Source organism: Parasteatoda tepidariorum, chromosome 8, assembly GCF_982258835.1.
Source record: "Parasteatoda tepidariorum strain Cologne lab strain chromosome 8, Ptep-v5.0, whole genome shotgun sequence".
NCBI lineage: Eukaryota > Metazoa > Arthropoda > Arachnida > Araneae > Theridiidae > Parasteatoda > Parasteatoda tepidariorum.
This window is the reverse complement of record NC_141762.1, coordinates 6874091-6892500: the sequence shown is the minus strand read 5'-3', so window position 1 is coordinate 6892500 and position 18410 is coordinate 6874091. Positions and strand designations below refer to the sequence as shown.

At 28.3% G+C, this 18410-nt stretch overlaps 2 protein-coding genes across 5 annotated transcripts in view; one reads left to right on the top strand and one right to left on the bottom strand.

Annotated features, from left to right (window-relative positions):
• The window catches only part of LOC147805251 (uncharacterized), a 17698-nt gene extending 5071 nt beyond the window's left edge, over positions 1-12627 (bottom strand). Inside the window, exons 1-2 of one of the 3 annotated variants that reach the window (XR_015428612.1) lie at positions 12268-12627; positions 3372-3566 (exon numbers count right to left, since the gene is read on the bottom strand). The gene's annotated coding sequence lies outside the window, so the exon portion shown is untranslated. The remainder of the gene's footprint in view (positions 1-3371; positions 3567-12267) is intronic. The other 2 variants (XR_015428611.1, XR_015428610.1) reach the window with 2 other exon arrangements.
• The window catches only part of LOC107453651 (dual specificity tyrosine-phosphorylation-regulated kinase 4), a 102735-nt gene continuing 91859 nt past the window's right edge, over positions 7535-18410 (top strand). The window contains exon 1 of one of the 2 annotated variants that reach the window (XM_087149765.1): positions 7535-7769. In XM_087149765.1, coding sequence (XP_087005891.1) covers positions 7707-7769 — 63 coding nt within the window. In that variant the 5' untranslated portion in view covers positions 7535-7706. The remainder of the gene's footprint in view (positions 7770-18410) is intronic. The other variant, XM_087149766.1, reaches the window with a different exon arrangement.

Below are 18410 nucleotides of genomic sequence, written 5' to 3'. Positions count from 1 at the left end.
TTTCAATAAGCTCTAATTACTTTGAAATTAATTTAAGAAACAAAATAATTATGCACTGTTAGAATTTTTATTCTAAAATTACGGTAATATAACCGGTGGCATTCTGTTTACGCATTTAACTGTAAAGTTAATGGTATAGAATCTTTTTAGCTTTACAGATTTGAAAATGTTTACAACACGCATGGTTAAAAAACCATAAATACTAAATGATGCGTTTTTGTAACCACCTGCAACTAGCATAGTTTCAAAACCGTAAAAAGAAATTTAACTTGAAGCAGGACTTTTCGCTAGATAATGGGAATTGGAGTTCGGTTGTGGTTGAGTTATGTTTTATCAAATAAGCCAAGGAATGTAGTTTAATTAGTTTATTTGATAGTTTCACCTATCGTAAGAAAGGAGAAATACTAGATTTTTTTGAACTAAGCAGCTTCAAGGTATTGCCATCGACACGTGAATGATAGTATCGTATTCCAATAGTCCAGTGTCACAGAGCAAAATTGTGCTGTGCAAGACACTGGAAACTCTTCGTGTGTTGAACAGAATGAAGGAAATATTATGATGACTACGGTGGGGCTAGAACGTCCGTTCTGTGGGTCATTAGACTTGCAGATAAGCCCTCCAGGCTACAATATGTACCCAGAAGCAAGGAACTAGGTGGCTAGATTAGGTGAGTCGAGATAATGCGATAAAATTCTGATTTTTGAAGCGTATTAGACAAAACCAGTTAATCAATTGTTTTTCTCACAGTTAACAGTTTGAATACCATCCATCTTATTTATGATAATTTGGGTGTTTTGTTTGAATATGGTAATATAACAATTAAATTAATTTGTTATTCAATAATTTTTTCTGAAAATTTCCAACAGTGTGGTTAGTAAATATATATATATGAGAGGGGAGGTGGGACTCACCCAAAATCATAGAATTGGGAAATTTTACTGTAAAACCATAACCACAAAATCAATTTTCACCGGAACATTTTACGGGACAAAAAATCTGATATATTGTAATAATTACCATAAAATCTCTGAACCATTCTAATTAAATTACTGTAGAAATTCTAACTAAATTACGGTAGTATTACTGTAGAAATTGCGATATAATGTTTTAGCTATATAGCTATATAAATTAGCTCAACTGAACTACTTCTAACACCGAGTCCACGATGTTTAAGAGATAATTTTAAGATAATTTTAAGAAAAATATTGCTTGACATTTTAACAAATTGGACCCCAATTTCGTTTCTGCGATTCATCTTCCCAATATTCCGAAATTTAAAAAAGGAATTTTTTTCTTGCTATGATGAAATTGACCCCTTTTGGCTATTTTAAGTATTTTTATGATTGCTTATTTTCTTTCTCTAAATGAACCCATTTTCCTTAGAAAGAAGAATAATTCTTTGACACACATTCTTAAGTACCCATCCTAAAAAATATCGTCGATATTAACTTTATAATATAGTTTTGAAAACGTTTCATTTAAACAAACTTCTCTGAGTTAAATTCCATTAAAGGGCTTGATGCAAAAACAAACAAATAAACTAAGTTTCATAAGTTATTAGTGAGAATCGAATGAGATTTAAGAAGTCAATAATTTTATTTACAGCCGTAGTGGCTCAGGGGATAGAGCCAACACCTCCTAAAAGAAGGAAGACCTCAGCATGGATCAAGTTATTATTCCAACGTAAACTGCGCTGTAGAGGAAAAATAACAAGAAATATGTCAATACGGTCAGGCTTCTAAGCTGTGTTGTACGGGGGAAATCCTTACGTTTGGACTACTAAAGGATCAAATTTCTTGTTTATGATAACCCGTGCTGAGGCCTTCTCTCTTCTAGGAGGAATTTATAGAGCACTCGCGTTCTAATGAGGTTACCCGTGTTCCCGTGCTGTGAATTCACAAAGGCCACACCCGGTTCACAATGACTACAGAGTGCTGACGTTAAATGTATCCTCAGTAGCAGATGGATCATGAGTTAAGAGTTTCCTTGCCGTCAAGCTAACAGTGGGAGGTCTTTGGAAATATTCCTCTCCATATTACGCAAATGAGCAAGTGAGTGTCAGTATATATATATATATATATATATATATATATATATATATATATATATATATATATATATATATATATATATATATATATATATATATATATATATATATATATATATATATATATATATATATATATATATATATATTCATACATACACTCACCCAATGAGTGAGAGATCTCCCCTCCCCCCTGTCTTGAGATACTTCACCGACGATGTACATTGTGTCGATCCTTTTCTGACACTAACTGACTTACAGATCTGTATTATTCAAAATGTTATGCCGTACAATGCACACATGAAATATTTATTTTCTTGGCAGAAGAAAAATTGGATTTAATATTTGCTAATGCACATATTTTGTAACAAATCCACAGATTTGACACAAATTTGCTAAAGACTGTTTTTGCATTATCACAATTTTTAAACAATATGCAAATAATGAATCTTTTAAATAATAAATTATGAAAACATCCCTTTTTTAAGCTTTCTCATTTTTATGTGATATAAATTTACTTATTTCTCAAATCATTTTTTCAGAATTTTTGAAATTATAATCATAAATATGTAATAAAAGTTCTGATTTCTTTCTTTTCTTTTAGTTTAATTAAAAAATTAAATATTATAGTTATAAGTGTTATAAATTTACTTATTTCTCTAAGTATTTTTTCAGAATTTAAAAAATTCTGAAATAATGCTTTGAATTAAAATCAAAAACATTATAGTTATTGTGAGTTATTAACATTTACTAGTTTGATAACAAATTTCTAAATGTTTTAAAAATAACAATTATGTTTAAGAAATATTCAATAATAATATTATAATATAATCTATGCATATATTGCATATAATAATAAAATGTTATAAGCAATTCTGAACAAAAAAAAGGCAAATGCTCTTAATGACATAAACTTATACTCTGTAGTGAGAAAAAAAAGGAAAATATGAATCTTAAAAAAGTTAATTTTAATTATGTTTTGATTAAGTCAAATTATCTACTGTGACTTCTGAAGCACTTGTTTGAATTTAAAAGGCAAAACCAATAAAATGGATTTTCCTGTATTGGTTATTAATATTGGTCAGGAAGGATAAACTATTTTAAAATTTTTTCATTTTGATTATAAGCTTACGAGCTTAAGGTTAATTTTGTTGTTTAAGATAATTTAATCAATTTCTGCAATGAAAAATTTCATCACATAAATGGATTTTGAAAGTCGAAATTTTTTTGTTAATCCTCTGGTTAAAAATAACCACACCTAATACAAAAAAAATTTGGCAAAAGTACTACATTGGATGATTAAAAAATGTCCAAATTTTACTTTGTAGCAAAAAATATGTTCCTTGTCACGGTCTCTCTCAAAATCGCCAGATTTCTGAGTCACATGTGAAACAGAAGAAGGACCTACGTTATTCAGCGAAACTGATACAGAAGAGGATGTTCAGAGAAAATATGGAGTGATAAAGGCGCAGACTTGAGAAGTTTCAACAATACGTTCCGTTTTTAGAAGAATCTCCTGTGAAAACAAAAAGATTAGGTTTTGGCAAAAAACATTTATAATGATCGAAAAAGCATGAATTCTGTAACATTGTCTGATGAATCTATTAGGATTTCACAGCTGAAAGAAAAGTTTCAAGAAACAGATTCGAGTTCCAATTACTAACAATATTAACTGAAACCTGGAGCATTCGTAAAATTCAGTAAGAACTGAATGCTACATTTTATACTACGCGATAATCTAAACTGCTTGTGGACGAAGAGAGTATTTCAGCAATGCTATCAAATCCTAGACGTGGAAAAACTTATACCGAGATCACAATTGATAACATCATTACATACTACAACAGTGATGAAGTGAGTCGTTGTTTGCCCCGAAAAAAAAGATTTTCTCACCACGATTGAATCAGGACAGAAACAAAAGCTCCTGGTTTTAGCAAATCTTAAAGAAACTTATCAAGGGTATAAAAATGAACATCTCAATGTTCCAGTAGGATTCTCCAGGAATTTGCGTCCGAAGAATTGTGTGTTGGCTGGTGCGAGGGGAGCACATTGTGTTTGTTAGGTTTAGGAAAATGTGAAGCTTATGCTAGCTGACTGCAAATGACAATATTTAACTTGTAATGAAGAATTACCATGCAGAATAAACAAAGATTGTCTATCCAGAATAATTTGTAATCCTCCTCTTCCAGAATGCTTTTTTTTTTGTCAATTCTGTTTATTGTCCTGAAATAGTACAGATACTAGAACAAATAAATAGCGTGCGTTTCTTGAGCGGAATAAATATGATTATATTTAAACTGTGGCCTGCAACTGACTGCACAACACTTAGGACAGTTAACAACAATGTAGAAGATTCCCTTAAAATATTGGAAGTAAAAAGGACCACGTTTACCGCGTTCTTTCATTGCTTATCAGCAATCATGCTTTCTGCCAAGGATACCATTAAATAATTCCCAGTCTACTATTCACCCTTTTGTCACTTACTATAAGAATTAATTCTTAAATTGGATCATGTTTCCTTTGCTTTGCATGTGAGGTATATATATATATATATATATATATATATATATATATATATATATATATATATATATATATATATATATATATATATATATGGGTCATTCTCACAAAAACAGTCATTTTCATGTCCCCAGTATATTTTATGTTTGTTTTACAGCTTACGAAAAAAAAGAATTCAGGGAAAGTGTCCTTCAGAATGCAAGCTAACAAAAGAATAAAAATAAAATTATCAATTTTTATTTTTTATTTATTTTAGGTAATTAAAAATATACCAATATGTCATTCCCTCACTTGTCCCCACTGCTGATTTAAAAAAAGAAAAAAATTGTTTCTGAAATACATTTTTTTTTACAAATTCGTGTTTTTTATTTCAGAATACTGAAATATAGAATTCAGAAAATCAATTTTAAATTTAATTTCTGATAAAAATATTAACACAGCACTATTTTAAACTTTGTCCCCAGTGTTTCGCGTCATTCCCTCACAACAATGTTCTTATCACCTGCAATCTTCTTAGAATAAAAATATTTTAATAAAAACTTCAGAAGTTAACAACTGGCATCATAGAACAAAATTGCAGTATGTTTCCATCTTCAACTTAAAGAAGCCTTGCTGTGGAATAAATTTGAATGAATCAAACCAGGTAAAATTTTTTACATTCGTCATTCCCTCATGTCATTTTTTAGAGTAAAATAAAATACAACTTCATCGAGAAAGTGGATAATTATATGTTGCTTTCTTGTATGAATATAATTGGATTGACTTCAGAAATTAATTAGGCCTAACTGTTATTTTTAAATTTTATTGAATTCGTCATTCCCTCACTAGTGTATAAAGTAAGGGAATGACGCTGAAGTGAGGGAATGATTCAAGATGAGTATATTATTACATTTTTTTTTGTTCAATCGTGCCAGCCAATTCTATTTCCCAAACCTAAACCTGTGAAAACTATTAAATATATAAGAGTAAATTATAATAAATATCAGATATACTTAGTATGTTATCATTTTCAAACTTTAGGTAGATGTAAATTAGATAAAAACATGTATTAAAATAAAATATCATTCCCTCACTATTAGTGTCATTCCCTCACATTTTAAATAGCGAAAATAATTTATTTACTTATTAATTAATTTGAAAAATAAATTAAAAAATTAATAAATTAATTTATTAAATTAATTAATTTATTTATTAAATTAATTAATTAATTATTAATATTATAAATTAATTAATTATAAATTAATGATTTAAAAAATTAATTAATTTAAATATTATGTATATTTTATAGGATATATACTTTCTTTATAATGCCATTACATATTTCTATTAATATAAAAAGTTTCAGAGCTTTTTATTCACTTTACTTTTTCGGGATTTTACGAACTGAAAAATGACAGTTTTCGTGAGAATGACCCATATATATATATATATATATATATATATATATATATATATATATATATATATATATATATATATATATATATATATATATATATATATATATATATATGTATATATATATATATATATATATATATATATATATATATATATATATATGTATATATATATATATATATATATATATATATATATATATATATATATATATGTATATATATATATATATATATATATATATATATATATATATATATATATATATATATATATATATATATATATATATATATATATATATATATATATATATATATATATATATATATATATATATATATATATATACCCACACACAGATCTCCCAATACTCCTGAATCGAGTATTGGGAGAAATTTGCCTTCATGAAAGACTTTTAGATTGGACTGACCCTCATTTGCGTTGCATGGAGAGGAAAATCACGAGAACTTCCCACGGTTAGCCTGATTGTAAGGGGTTTCTAACCCATGATCCGTCTACCAGTGGGGATATCTTACGTCAGCATTGTGGTCGGTGCGAGCTGGGTGCGAAATTCGTTTCAGCCAACCATCGCTAGAATTCGAACCTGGGTTAGCTCGTTGGGAGGCGAGCGCTCTATCCCCTGAGCCAACACGGCCCTTGATTGGTTTCATTCGATTACATGAAAAAAAATACAATATCTCACTTGTATAGTAATGTAAGATGTGTAAATAAGTGCAAGCAAAAAATTATACTTTTTGTACATAAAACGCTAATAACTTCTTAACTATTAGTCTGATCTCATCAGAATCAGTCTCATTCAATTCAATGTGAAAAATTGCTTCAGTAAAAAATACCTCACTTGTTCCGATAGTCCCTAAATAGTTATGTGAGTAAATACATGTTGAATGAAGTACTTTTTTTTTAACATAACTGTTGCAACTTTTGTAGTATTCTTTTTATTGACTCGTCTCATTCGAAATACATCAGAAACATGCATTGAATCAATACCTCTCTTGTTTAGACAACAGTGGCAGATGCATAAATAGGTACAAGTACAAAATCATAATTTTTTGTACGTAAAACCCTAGTAAATTCTAAAATATTGGTCCGATCGTCTCTTGATTGGTCTCATTCAATTCGGTGGGAAAAAATACATCAGAAACAATCCATCACTTGCCTATATTAATCATATACAATTCTTCTCTCGAATCATTCCGGTTCCCTCTCTAAAAAGGGTGAAGCATTCAGGGAAAAGTATGATTTATTTTTGTTAAACAGAACTTTCTGCAAAAAAAAAAAGAAGAAAAAAAAATGGTTGCTAATTTTTTGAAGAAACACCTTTTTTTGCTATAACTATTGGACTTTATTATGTTCATTAAACTATTATCATTCATAATCACTAAGGAATTAAAAACATATCAAAACTTGAAAAAAAATCAGATTGAAGTCAGAAAAAAGAAGAATCGATCTTTCAAACTGGGACAATGCACTCTCACGCCCCTTTTCTCCTCATCAATCGTTTGGGCAACCATTCATCCTCCCCATCCTCATCTCATAGGAAGCTCAAGAGCTTGGCGGGAGAAAAAAAAGACCTCTTCTTGGCGCCGTTCCGTCTCCGTCTTCCGGCAACCCTTGCGAGAAATCCCGGCTCTGAACGGCTGGTTCAGTGACTTTCCAGACTCTGACCCTTCTGTTGTTTGGATGGAGTAGTTTTGTGTTGTGGTTTGTAATGTCTGAGGAAATCTGTTCTGAAAGAAGATTGCCGCTTTTGCCCAGGGATAGTCTCTTGCAGGTAGGACTGTCCTTGGCTCACTTATTCGTCGCTCTTCATATATTTATTGTTATTTATTATTTTTTTTTTAAAAATCGTCTATTCATTATGACGATAATCGCAAATTGAGGGATGGATCGTTGTATGATTCAATATTAATATTACATACAAGTTGAAATATTGAGAAAATAGGGAAAATAATAAAGATTAATGACGCGAGAAGAAGAAAATTATTAAAATAAAATTATTTTTGAAAAATATTTTAAATTTGTTTTTTTATTTATCTAAAAAAAAAACTTATTCAAAGTCAGGAAAACAAAATAAAGAAAAGATATAATCTCTTCATCAGCTCAAACGATTATATCCGCAAAGTAATATACATATTTTCTTTATTTTATTTTCCAGATTTTTAATAAGTTTTTCCTTTAAAATAAATTTAAAAAAAATTTAAAATACTTCTTAAAAATAATTTTATTTTAATAATTTTTCTTCTGCTCCCTTGATTAATCTTTATCATTTTCCATATTTCCTCAATATTTTAACAAATGAGTTTTATTTACTTTCAGCTTATGATGAGCAGTTAATAAAACTTATTAATTCTCTTCGTTTTTCTCTCTTTCCTTTTTATTGTGCTTTATAAATATATATATATATTTATATATATATATAAATATATATATATATATATATATATATATATATATATATATATATATATATATATATATATATATATATATATATATATATATATATATATATATATATATATATATATATATATATATATATTTATATATATATATTTATATATATATATAAATATATAAATATATATATATATATATATATATATATATATATATATATATATATATATATATATATATATATATATATATATATATATATATATATATATATATATATATATATATATATATAAATATATATATATATATATATATATATATATATATATATATGTATACACGGAGGTGATGCTGGCAAAATGTGAATTTTTCTTCAAAGCTTTTTAACACATCCTTAACAAGGATCATATATTTGTTGATAAACAGAGTAATTGCACTTAAATTTACAATTCTAGGTTAGACCTCATTACCCCTAAAAGTTTCTACCAAGCCTTTGCATTTCGTTATCAGATACTGTTCGCTGGACTTTGAAATATTTGAAACTATATCATTTAATAAGCACTTAATTTTACGATCATTAGTTAGCATATATAAAAAAGTTACTGTCTGTATTTTAAATTATTTTATGCTTACATTCGTTAGATGAGCAAGTTAAAGAAGTGCAAAGAGTTGAAATTTCAATCGGTTCTCTGTGAGGCGATGCTGCTTAACTGTGAACTTTACTTCGCAACTTTTGAATACATTCTTAACAATGACGATATATTTGTTGCTATTTCCAAAAGAAGGAAAAAAAAGTCTCTTAATCATGAAGGGGATCACGATTTTAGGGATGGATCGTTGTATGATTCATGAATGAAAATGATTTTGTTTTTGAGCAATTGAGTGGAGATGTAGATTGGGATAGGCAGAGATGATCAGATCACTTTATTTAATGCAGTAATTATATATGAAGCCTTATGGCTGCCATCAAATGGCATTAGAGCAACAGTTTTACTCTCAGTTACTTAGAAGCAGTTTAACTCAATATATAAACTATCCACAAGCAAGCGCAATGTTTATATTTGATTTTATTTAGCATGGATATCATCAGTTTAAAATAAGAAATGTGAAAACAATTTTAGTGACGCATCTTCATAGGAACATTAATAAGGAAAAACTTTATTCTTATTACTTCTAATTTTCTATCAACAATAGAATCAATATATGTGGCATTCAAATATATGTAGCAATTATCTTTCAAATTTCACACAATTTACAAATACTGTTGAACATCTGACAAACAGGAGTTTTTAAAGGAAAAGTTAAAGAAAAAATTTATTGTTTTACAAGTTTCAAATTCAGAGAGAGAAAATAATTTAAAAGATGCTGTATTCGTAAAATTGTTCGCTTAAAAATTCGCGCGATTTTTTTTTTACTGGAATGTTTTTGTTCCCTTTAATTTACTGTTTTTTCTCTCTTTTTTTTAAAAAAAATGAGTCTCTATTTTTATTTATCAAAATAGTTTTATATTAATAGTTTGTAGAAATGCAAATTTTAAAAAAAATCCTTTTCTCAAAATTTTCATATTTAAAAGTAATAATTCTTTTTTCTTTAAAATAAATATATAACTCTCCTAAATACCTGCATATAACTCGTTTTTAAAGTTGTGGTAATACTTTATTGTTTTGCTAGTGTTTCGATTGTGTGTTTTCTTATCAAATGTTAATGTGACCTCTTCCCCATGCTATTAAATTGAAAACAAGCTTTGAATGCTCATTTTTTATAACCAGTAAGCCACAGAATTTAAAAAGTTGATAGCAAAAGATCTATATATTCTTAAATTTGAAATTTTTTTCCTCAGCAGTGTATCTTTTTTTTGTGTGTAATTCTTTTTGTGTTTTTTCTCTCGTGCGAATTGCGTTACTTCAAAATTTTCGATTACTCTGCAGCAATTTGCATAATTTTAACAACGAACACACATTATAGATTAAAAAAAATCTGATTCCAGTGGAGAACAATGGGAAAAAGAAAGTCATTTCATCATCGAAACATCTCGACATAATTTTTTTTTAAGAATCTTAAAAAATTATTAAAGACATCGAGGTTTTAAGCGGGTCCGAAATTTTTTTATATAATTATATTTGCAAATAGCTTGTTAATAGTTTTCTGTTAACAGGAAATCCAATCTTATTCAAAATCAATGAGAGTATAAAAAGGTTGAGAGTTATGTATATAAGTAACAATAGAACATTTTTCAATGTTAAGATCTAATCGGTTTTACATTCTTAATATTAAAAGATCTCCCAGAGGGATATTAATGTCAAAAGATCTAGAGAGAAATGATTTAGCATTTGAAATAAATCAAAGTATTCTTTCATACCTAAACGTTCTTTCAAAATAAAAAATTTTCTTTTCCTTCAGGAAGTTTTTTTACACCTTTTCGCATCACCTAGGGACAACGCAAACTATAATTAATCAATTCTTAAATATTTAAATAGCATCAATGGCGGTGTGCAGAGGGAGAAACTTCGCCCACCCCCAGAAAAGCATTAATGTAGGGATAATCGAATATTAAATGAATAATAAATGAATAATAAATAAATAATAAATTATAATTATTAAACAGTCGACAATACATAAATTGTATGATCTTGGTAGGAATGGAAGCCAATTTAATTTTAAAGAAAAACGTCACTACATTCATTTTTTTAGCAGCTATAAGTGTAAATTATTTTAAGGCAGAAAACTTATTATTTTCAAACTAATAATATTTTTTTCTTATATACAAAGAATATTTAAATTGCAATGATCGAAAGTTTCATTGTTTAATTTATTTTATTCAAAAATGTATATTTTATTCTTCGAAAAATTCAAAGTATTCTTTTATATCTAACCTTTTTTTAAAATTAATTTTAAAAAAATCCGCATATTTTCGAATTGCCAGTTGCTTAGGGACAACGCAAACTATATTTTAATACTTCTTAAATGTTCAAATAGCATCACTAGCGAGTTTCAATAGCACCGTGCAGAAGATTAACCTTCGCTCCTGAAAAGTATTAATGTAGTGGTAATCGAATGATAAATAAATAATAAATTATAATAAGTAAATAGTCTGCAATAAATAAATTGTATAATCTTTGTAGAGACAGAAGCCAATTTAATTTTTAAAAAAATCTTCTGAAAGAAAAATACCACTACATTTATCTTTTTTATGTAGCAGCTATAAATGTAAATTATTCAAAAACAGTAAACTTATTATTTTCAAGAAAATAATGTATTTCTTTTATGTACATAGAATATTTAAGTTACAATGATCTAAAATTTCATTGTTTAATTTATCTTATTTAAAAATGCATATTTCATTTTTCGTGGAACATTTTGCTCTATCCAAATGTTCTAATGTGTTCAATTAATGCGTAGTCACTTGATTTTTTAGATAGCGAAAACAAGTAAAAAATAAAAAAAAAAACGTGATATTAATTTAAGCGTACGGAAACATATTCCAGCAAAGATTTAATTTTCACTTGAACGAGTGTCTTGTAATTAATGTGCAAATTATATAGGTAGTTAAAAGATTATCTAGGTCATTTGAGTAATAAAACAATTTTTGGTCACTTTAACGGAAAACCTTAGATCATCTGCTCATTGTCTCAGTAATCTGTAGAAAGACTGATTTCATCACATTAGCCCTAATATATACATTTAAGAGGGAAGATGAAAAGTTCCCCATGCCACCCTAATTAATAAGGTTGAATAGTATAACAACTTTAAAGCTGAAGTAAACTTTCTTTAGAATTATATTTCTATTAAACGATTTTTCGGAGACAGGGAGAAATTTCGGGAAACGGTTGCTTTGTATTTGTAATAATTAAAAACAAATCGGTTACCTTGAAACGGTTGCTAGAGTGTTAGTTTCGTTACGTTTGCCACGCAGTTTTCTCTCCTCTCTTTAATCACGCAATCTCATTTAACAGAAATGATTGCATATTCTTAGTTAATCCATAACTCTACTATACTCAGTTTGCAAGTTTTAAAAAAAAGGAACATCGCAGTACAGGATTTAAGTAGTCATCCGCGACTGCATATAGTTCCATTTTATTTCGTTATCAAATTATACAAATATGCCTTTAAAACAAGATAAAAGCTTTTAAAAGTTAAACACGTCAGACAGAAATTTAATTCGAGCTGTCTTTTACGATATATATCATAGAATTATTAAAAATAAAAAAAAAGGTTATAGTTTTGTAGTCTTAATGGAATCCTAGACTTGGCGAGGGATTTTGATAAATAAGGAGAACATTCGTTCTTGATTCGTTCTTCGTTCTTGATTATATGACGTTGCTAGAGTATTGGATTAGATCGGACTACTGAAAATGACGCGCATGCTGACATGCCCTCAACAAATAAAATGCGAGATAGAGAATTTTTACTTTTGATTCACTGTGGAAGAAAATCGTCTGTAAGAAACACTATACATTATTCTTTCAGTTTCTTCAAATGCGAATAAGAAAGTGTTATTTAAATAGATGCAACTCTCTAATTTTATAGGAAACAAAACAATAGTTTTTATTCAAAAAGTTTTGTTTTCCTCATTTCACACAAGAAAGCAAGCAAAAAGAAGGTTGTGCAACGGCGTCTCAAGAGTTGGCGATGTTTATATATGTTCGCCCTGGGAGCTTGGCATCCATTTGGCGGGCACTTCCATGGCAAACAGGATTATAATTTTTTCTCATTTTTTCGGTAAATAGCGCAAACAGGCTCTCTCATAGGGATAATGATTTTTTTCTTACCTTGCAATAGAGTATAGTTATTATTTAGGAAATATGTGTCATCAAAGTACTCTAATTCAATAAACTTTTTTATTTATTTAAATCTATTTAAACAAGCGAATTCTCATATAGATTATCCATGCCAAAATGTTTAGAAAACTAAATCAAACAAACATGAAAATGTATCAAGTTTTGTGTTTCCCACTGTTTTAATCATAGCGATTTTTCGATTGTTATATATATATATATATATATATATATATATATATATATATATATATATATATATATATATATATATATATATATATATATATATATATATATATATATATATATATATATATATATATATATATATATAACAATCGAAGCAACTTATATGATTTCCTTATTTGCATAAGTTTTTGCGTTTTGGGGGTGGCTGCTTTTTAAACATTTTTAGGATGATGTTATATTCCATATATCAAAATTGCAATTATTAACTCTTAGTTTTATCATTATTTTTTATTTGCACTGCTCCGCCAGGAAATCAGCTCCTGCATCATTCCTGTTGATTCTTATATAATATGACCTCCTGAATCCGAATAGGATTCCCGCCTTACCCAATCATCAGAAAAAAATCTCCCGTTTCAATTTTTACTTCTTTTCCGCAATTATATGTCTGTTCATTTGATTTAGATCGAATGAAAAAATTATACATTTATTCTGAAGGGCGAATAGTTCTAAAACAAGAATATATTTTAATCAAGAGGAGGATTTGGGGCGAATTTCAAGATAAAAATAAATAAGAATATATTAATTCGTAGTTGTAATCTTAAAGAACATCAAAATTGAATGTTCTTTGACGTTCTTAAAATTGAAAGAATGACCATTGTCCAAAAACTCTGTTCAATATCAAAACTTGTTATAGGAAGAGAATAAAAATATAATGGTTAAATGCAAAATTTAAACTAGTTTATAATTATATCATTTAAAAGTTTTAAAAAAGTGATTGAAAAAGTCTAAAAAATGAGAAAAATGCAGCAAACGTGAATAATTAATAAAGATGAGAATAAACATGAGAATTAATGAAGACATATACGAAAACAATTAATTTATACGAAGTATATTAATAAAAATGGTAGAGTAAGATGAAATTAAAAATCCAAATTTTCATGCACTTTTAAGCAGGGAAAATGTTTTGATTTCTGTCTGACCTAAAACGTCGGTCGCATTACCTTCGAATGGCTATAGGAAAACTGTCGTTGGTGATAGAAGTGAAGTTCCTTATTCTTTTTGTCTTAGGTCTAACAAAAATAATAATTATCTTCTGGTTTTTAGTCCACTTGAATAACTAGGATTAACTTTTTTATTTTATAACAGCATTTTTTGTCTTTTTAGTTTTGGGTTTGTTAGTTTGTTTAGATCGGAAAGCAACTAGAACCTCAATGAGCGATAAGATTTGCTCTCTTTTTTTTAGGAAACTATTGTATCTTGTACTGACATCAGACGCAGGTCTCCTGTTAAAATTTGAGTACGCTAGCTAGTTGGAAAGTGAAGCCTTGATTGGCGATCTCTTACTTTATATTTTTTCCTCTAAATTTTTTTTAAGTGTAGTTAAAAAATATTTTAATGGACGTTTCACTTTCAACGTTTTTCTGATCCTTTAATATTTTTTTTTTTTAAAGGTTGTAATTTTTTTAAGTTTGTTTCTTGCTAACTCATTAACGCCTGAGTTTTTTACATGACAGTACCGCAAAAAAATCTCCAATTAAAAAAGTGGTTACTTGTTTTAGCTAAATGACTATTTTCTTCTGTTAGCTACTACTTGATGTTTGAAAAGAATAAAAAAACATTTGCTTGATGGGAAAACAATCTTGTTTCAGATGAGAAGAATACTCGCAGAATTCTCTTAATTGGCGTCAAGTATATGTCACGCTAGGTCAAAATGGGTTTATGAAGCATAGTAATTACATGAAATGTTGATTATGAAAGAATCTATAATTTAAACTGCCGACCAGGTGGCCGAGTGGTTAGCGTGACTGACTGCGGAGCCATTGGCCGCGGGTTCGAATCCTGCTCAGGGCATGGATGTTTCTTTCTCTCTCTGTGTTCTATGTTCTTTCCTCTTTGTGTGAATGTGACCCGCCCTATAAACGGGTTGTGTGACGTGGGCGACGCTGCTACACCGTCGTGGCATCGCCACAGACGCCCACTGGGTAACGAGAAGAGAGTAGCAGTTCTGGCATTTCTGTGGCCAATGGGACAAACACCAAGTGCCCGCCATTAAAAATAAAATAAAAAGAAAATAAAAGTAATTTAAACTTAAAATACGAATGTGACATTTTTATCAATAAGATGGTGGCCAAAAAAAAAAAAAAAAGAACACTGCTCACTTAAACATAACCATAGACTTGCCACTCATTTTTTCTAAAACGTTTCTCCGCTGTGACTTATGATTGTTTCGCTTTGAGGTCTTCGAAATAATTAATCAAAACTACAAGAAATTAAATAGAAAGTTAATTAATTTAACACTAATTTTTCTTTTTAAAAAGAACCTGTGATTAATATTCACTAAAATAGTGATGCATTCAATTTAGTAAGCTTAAAAGTTTTAATAAATATAAAATATTTCTTTAAAAAATATATTTTAATTCATGAAAAATGTATTTCCAATTAGAATACATTATGATAATTAATTTTTCCGCAAAGATTAAAAACTCATTTCAGAGTATTGTCTTAAATCCTTATAGTGGTCTTATAGGGAAATTGATAATCACATGCTAGACCATATTAATTTTCAAGTTCGAGGGCTTATTCTTAAGCTTAAGGCGTTGAAGTTTTTTAAAATATGATGAATCTTGTTCGTTGGAATTTGTAATGTCGTGGTTGTTGAAATGGGAGTATATATATATGTTTAAGTATTTTTAAAAATCAATAATCGATGACAAAATAACAGTAATAACAAAATAATAGTGAAAAGTATTAAAATTAAAGCTGTCATCCCATTATTTGCTTCAAAGTTCACTGTAAGTGCTTTTAAAATGTTAATTATTTTATTTATTTCCGTTTAATTGTTTTGGCATGACTTTTAAATTTCTTGAAATGACCAACGACTTTAAAAAATAATTAAAGAAAAACGGAAGAATACAAAAAGATATAATGTGATATTTTTTCTCCTCAAGAAAATAGGGAATTTCATTCGTAATAAATTAGATATAATGTGTTTTGGAATTTTTTTTTGTTTTAGCTAGCACTTAAACTTTATAAAATCTTGTTGAGACAATTTCGTAGTCAAATTAATTTTATTCTTTACACTTACAGCAGTTTTATTCTTTAATTTTGCTCCTTTAATTTGCTAAAAACTGATTCCGATTTTTTTTTAAAAATTTGATTTTTTTTAATTAATTAATTTTTTAAGTACATAAAATTATCAAAAAAGCATATTTTTTTCGTTTTTCTCCAAAAACTCTTCACATAAATATTTGAAATTTTTAAAAATAGTATTAGCAATTTCATTCTTCAAATTTTGAAAATATTGGAATTTTTTCATAAAATACAACTTTCATTCTGATCTCTTTTTCTGATACAACACATTTTTTATTTTATTATGTTTTGCTGATCAAGAAAATAATGCTTTCAGAACAAAGAAAAATAATGAAATTACGGTAAAATGGAAAATAAAAAAGTAATCGATGTACACAATGTAAAAGAAATAACAATATTTAACAGCAAAAGACATAACTCAAACTGAAAGTTAAACGTTTCTAGTTTTGTTTGATTTCTATAATTTATCTATTTTATAATATATTTATATTCAAAATTTGCTTGAAAATTAACTGTAACTGTGACTATGAGAGCAAAGACCTCTCGCTTAAGGTCAATGATTAAAGTCAAATCGTTTTTTTACAGAGGCATTAAATCAAATGAAAAAATAAATAAAAATTTCCAATCCAAACATATCAGACAATGAAGTCGTTTATTCAGATAATTTATTTTGAGTTGGATTTTCGGCAGAATGCCGGATTTATTTATTGATTTCGGTCGCTTGTTAAAAATTGATAAATGTTTTTTTGCGAGGTTTAAGCTGATAAAGACTTTTAATTCAGCTCAGACATTTTCTTAACTTACATGCATGAACTGATTAGAATAAAGGAGAAATATTTTTTTTCCGTCTGAAAAATAATCCGATTATGTTTAAATGAAAAAAATCAAATTCTGTCTTAGAATTCCGAAACTAATGTCTATCCTAGGGATTTAGGGGTTCTAAATTTATAATAAACTCATTTCGAAAATTGTGCCCAAAATAATGTTTTTGCACTACCTTAACAGAATTTACTTGAATGTCACTACTCTTTCATTGAAGTTGAATACTTGTGAATTCCTGTGCTCAACAAACTGCTTTTCAATTAAATGGTAGTTTTTATAAATTAATTGAGGGTTTAGCCATGAGCAACCCCTTCTTTCCTATTCTTTATGATATATTCATGCATTATTGAAATAAATTTTTTTTTTAAATTGTTCAAATTCGCATGGTGGGAAAAATATGTTAACGTTATGTTTATCTTAGTAGATAGATTTTCAAGAGTTACTTTTATTCGCAATCCTACCTCTTTGCCCCCCTTTATTTCAAGTCTAATTCTCTTAAATGTCAGAAAATTTTTGCGCTTCATATTTACGTTTTCCGAGCACTCAACCTTTGCTCTGACTCTTCTATTTAAATTCCAAACTTAACTTCCTTGCTGCCAACCGTGGATTTAACTCTTCCATAATTGATTCAGCTCTTGCTAAACTCACTAGACCCAAACACCCTTCAACTTCTAATTTTTACAGTGATCTTATTACTTTACCGGTTTTTTCCTTCTCTCGTTTGTTAAAAAATTGTTAATATCCTCTCTTGTTATGGTTTTAAAATCATTTTTATGCCCGTTAAGATCCCTCTTTAAGATTCCATCAGTTTTGAAAATAGCTGGGGAATTTACCACATATCGTGACATCGGACAAACCAGGCGCACTTTAAATTACGATGCGGTTTAAAAACACGCGTTATGTCCATTATCAAGAATGCAATAAATCATCAATTGCTGCACATTGAGCCAGCCGTGGTGGCTCAGGGGATAGAACGTTCGCCTTCCAATGAGGTGAACCGGGTTCCAATCCCGCGATGGCTGGCCAATACGAATTCCGCACCCGGCTCTCACCGACCACAATGCAGACGTAAAACATCCTCAGTGGTAATCGGATCATGGGCTAGAGTCCTCTTGCCACTAGGCTAACCG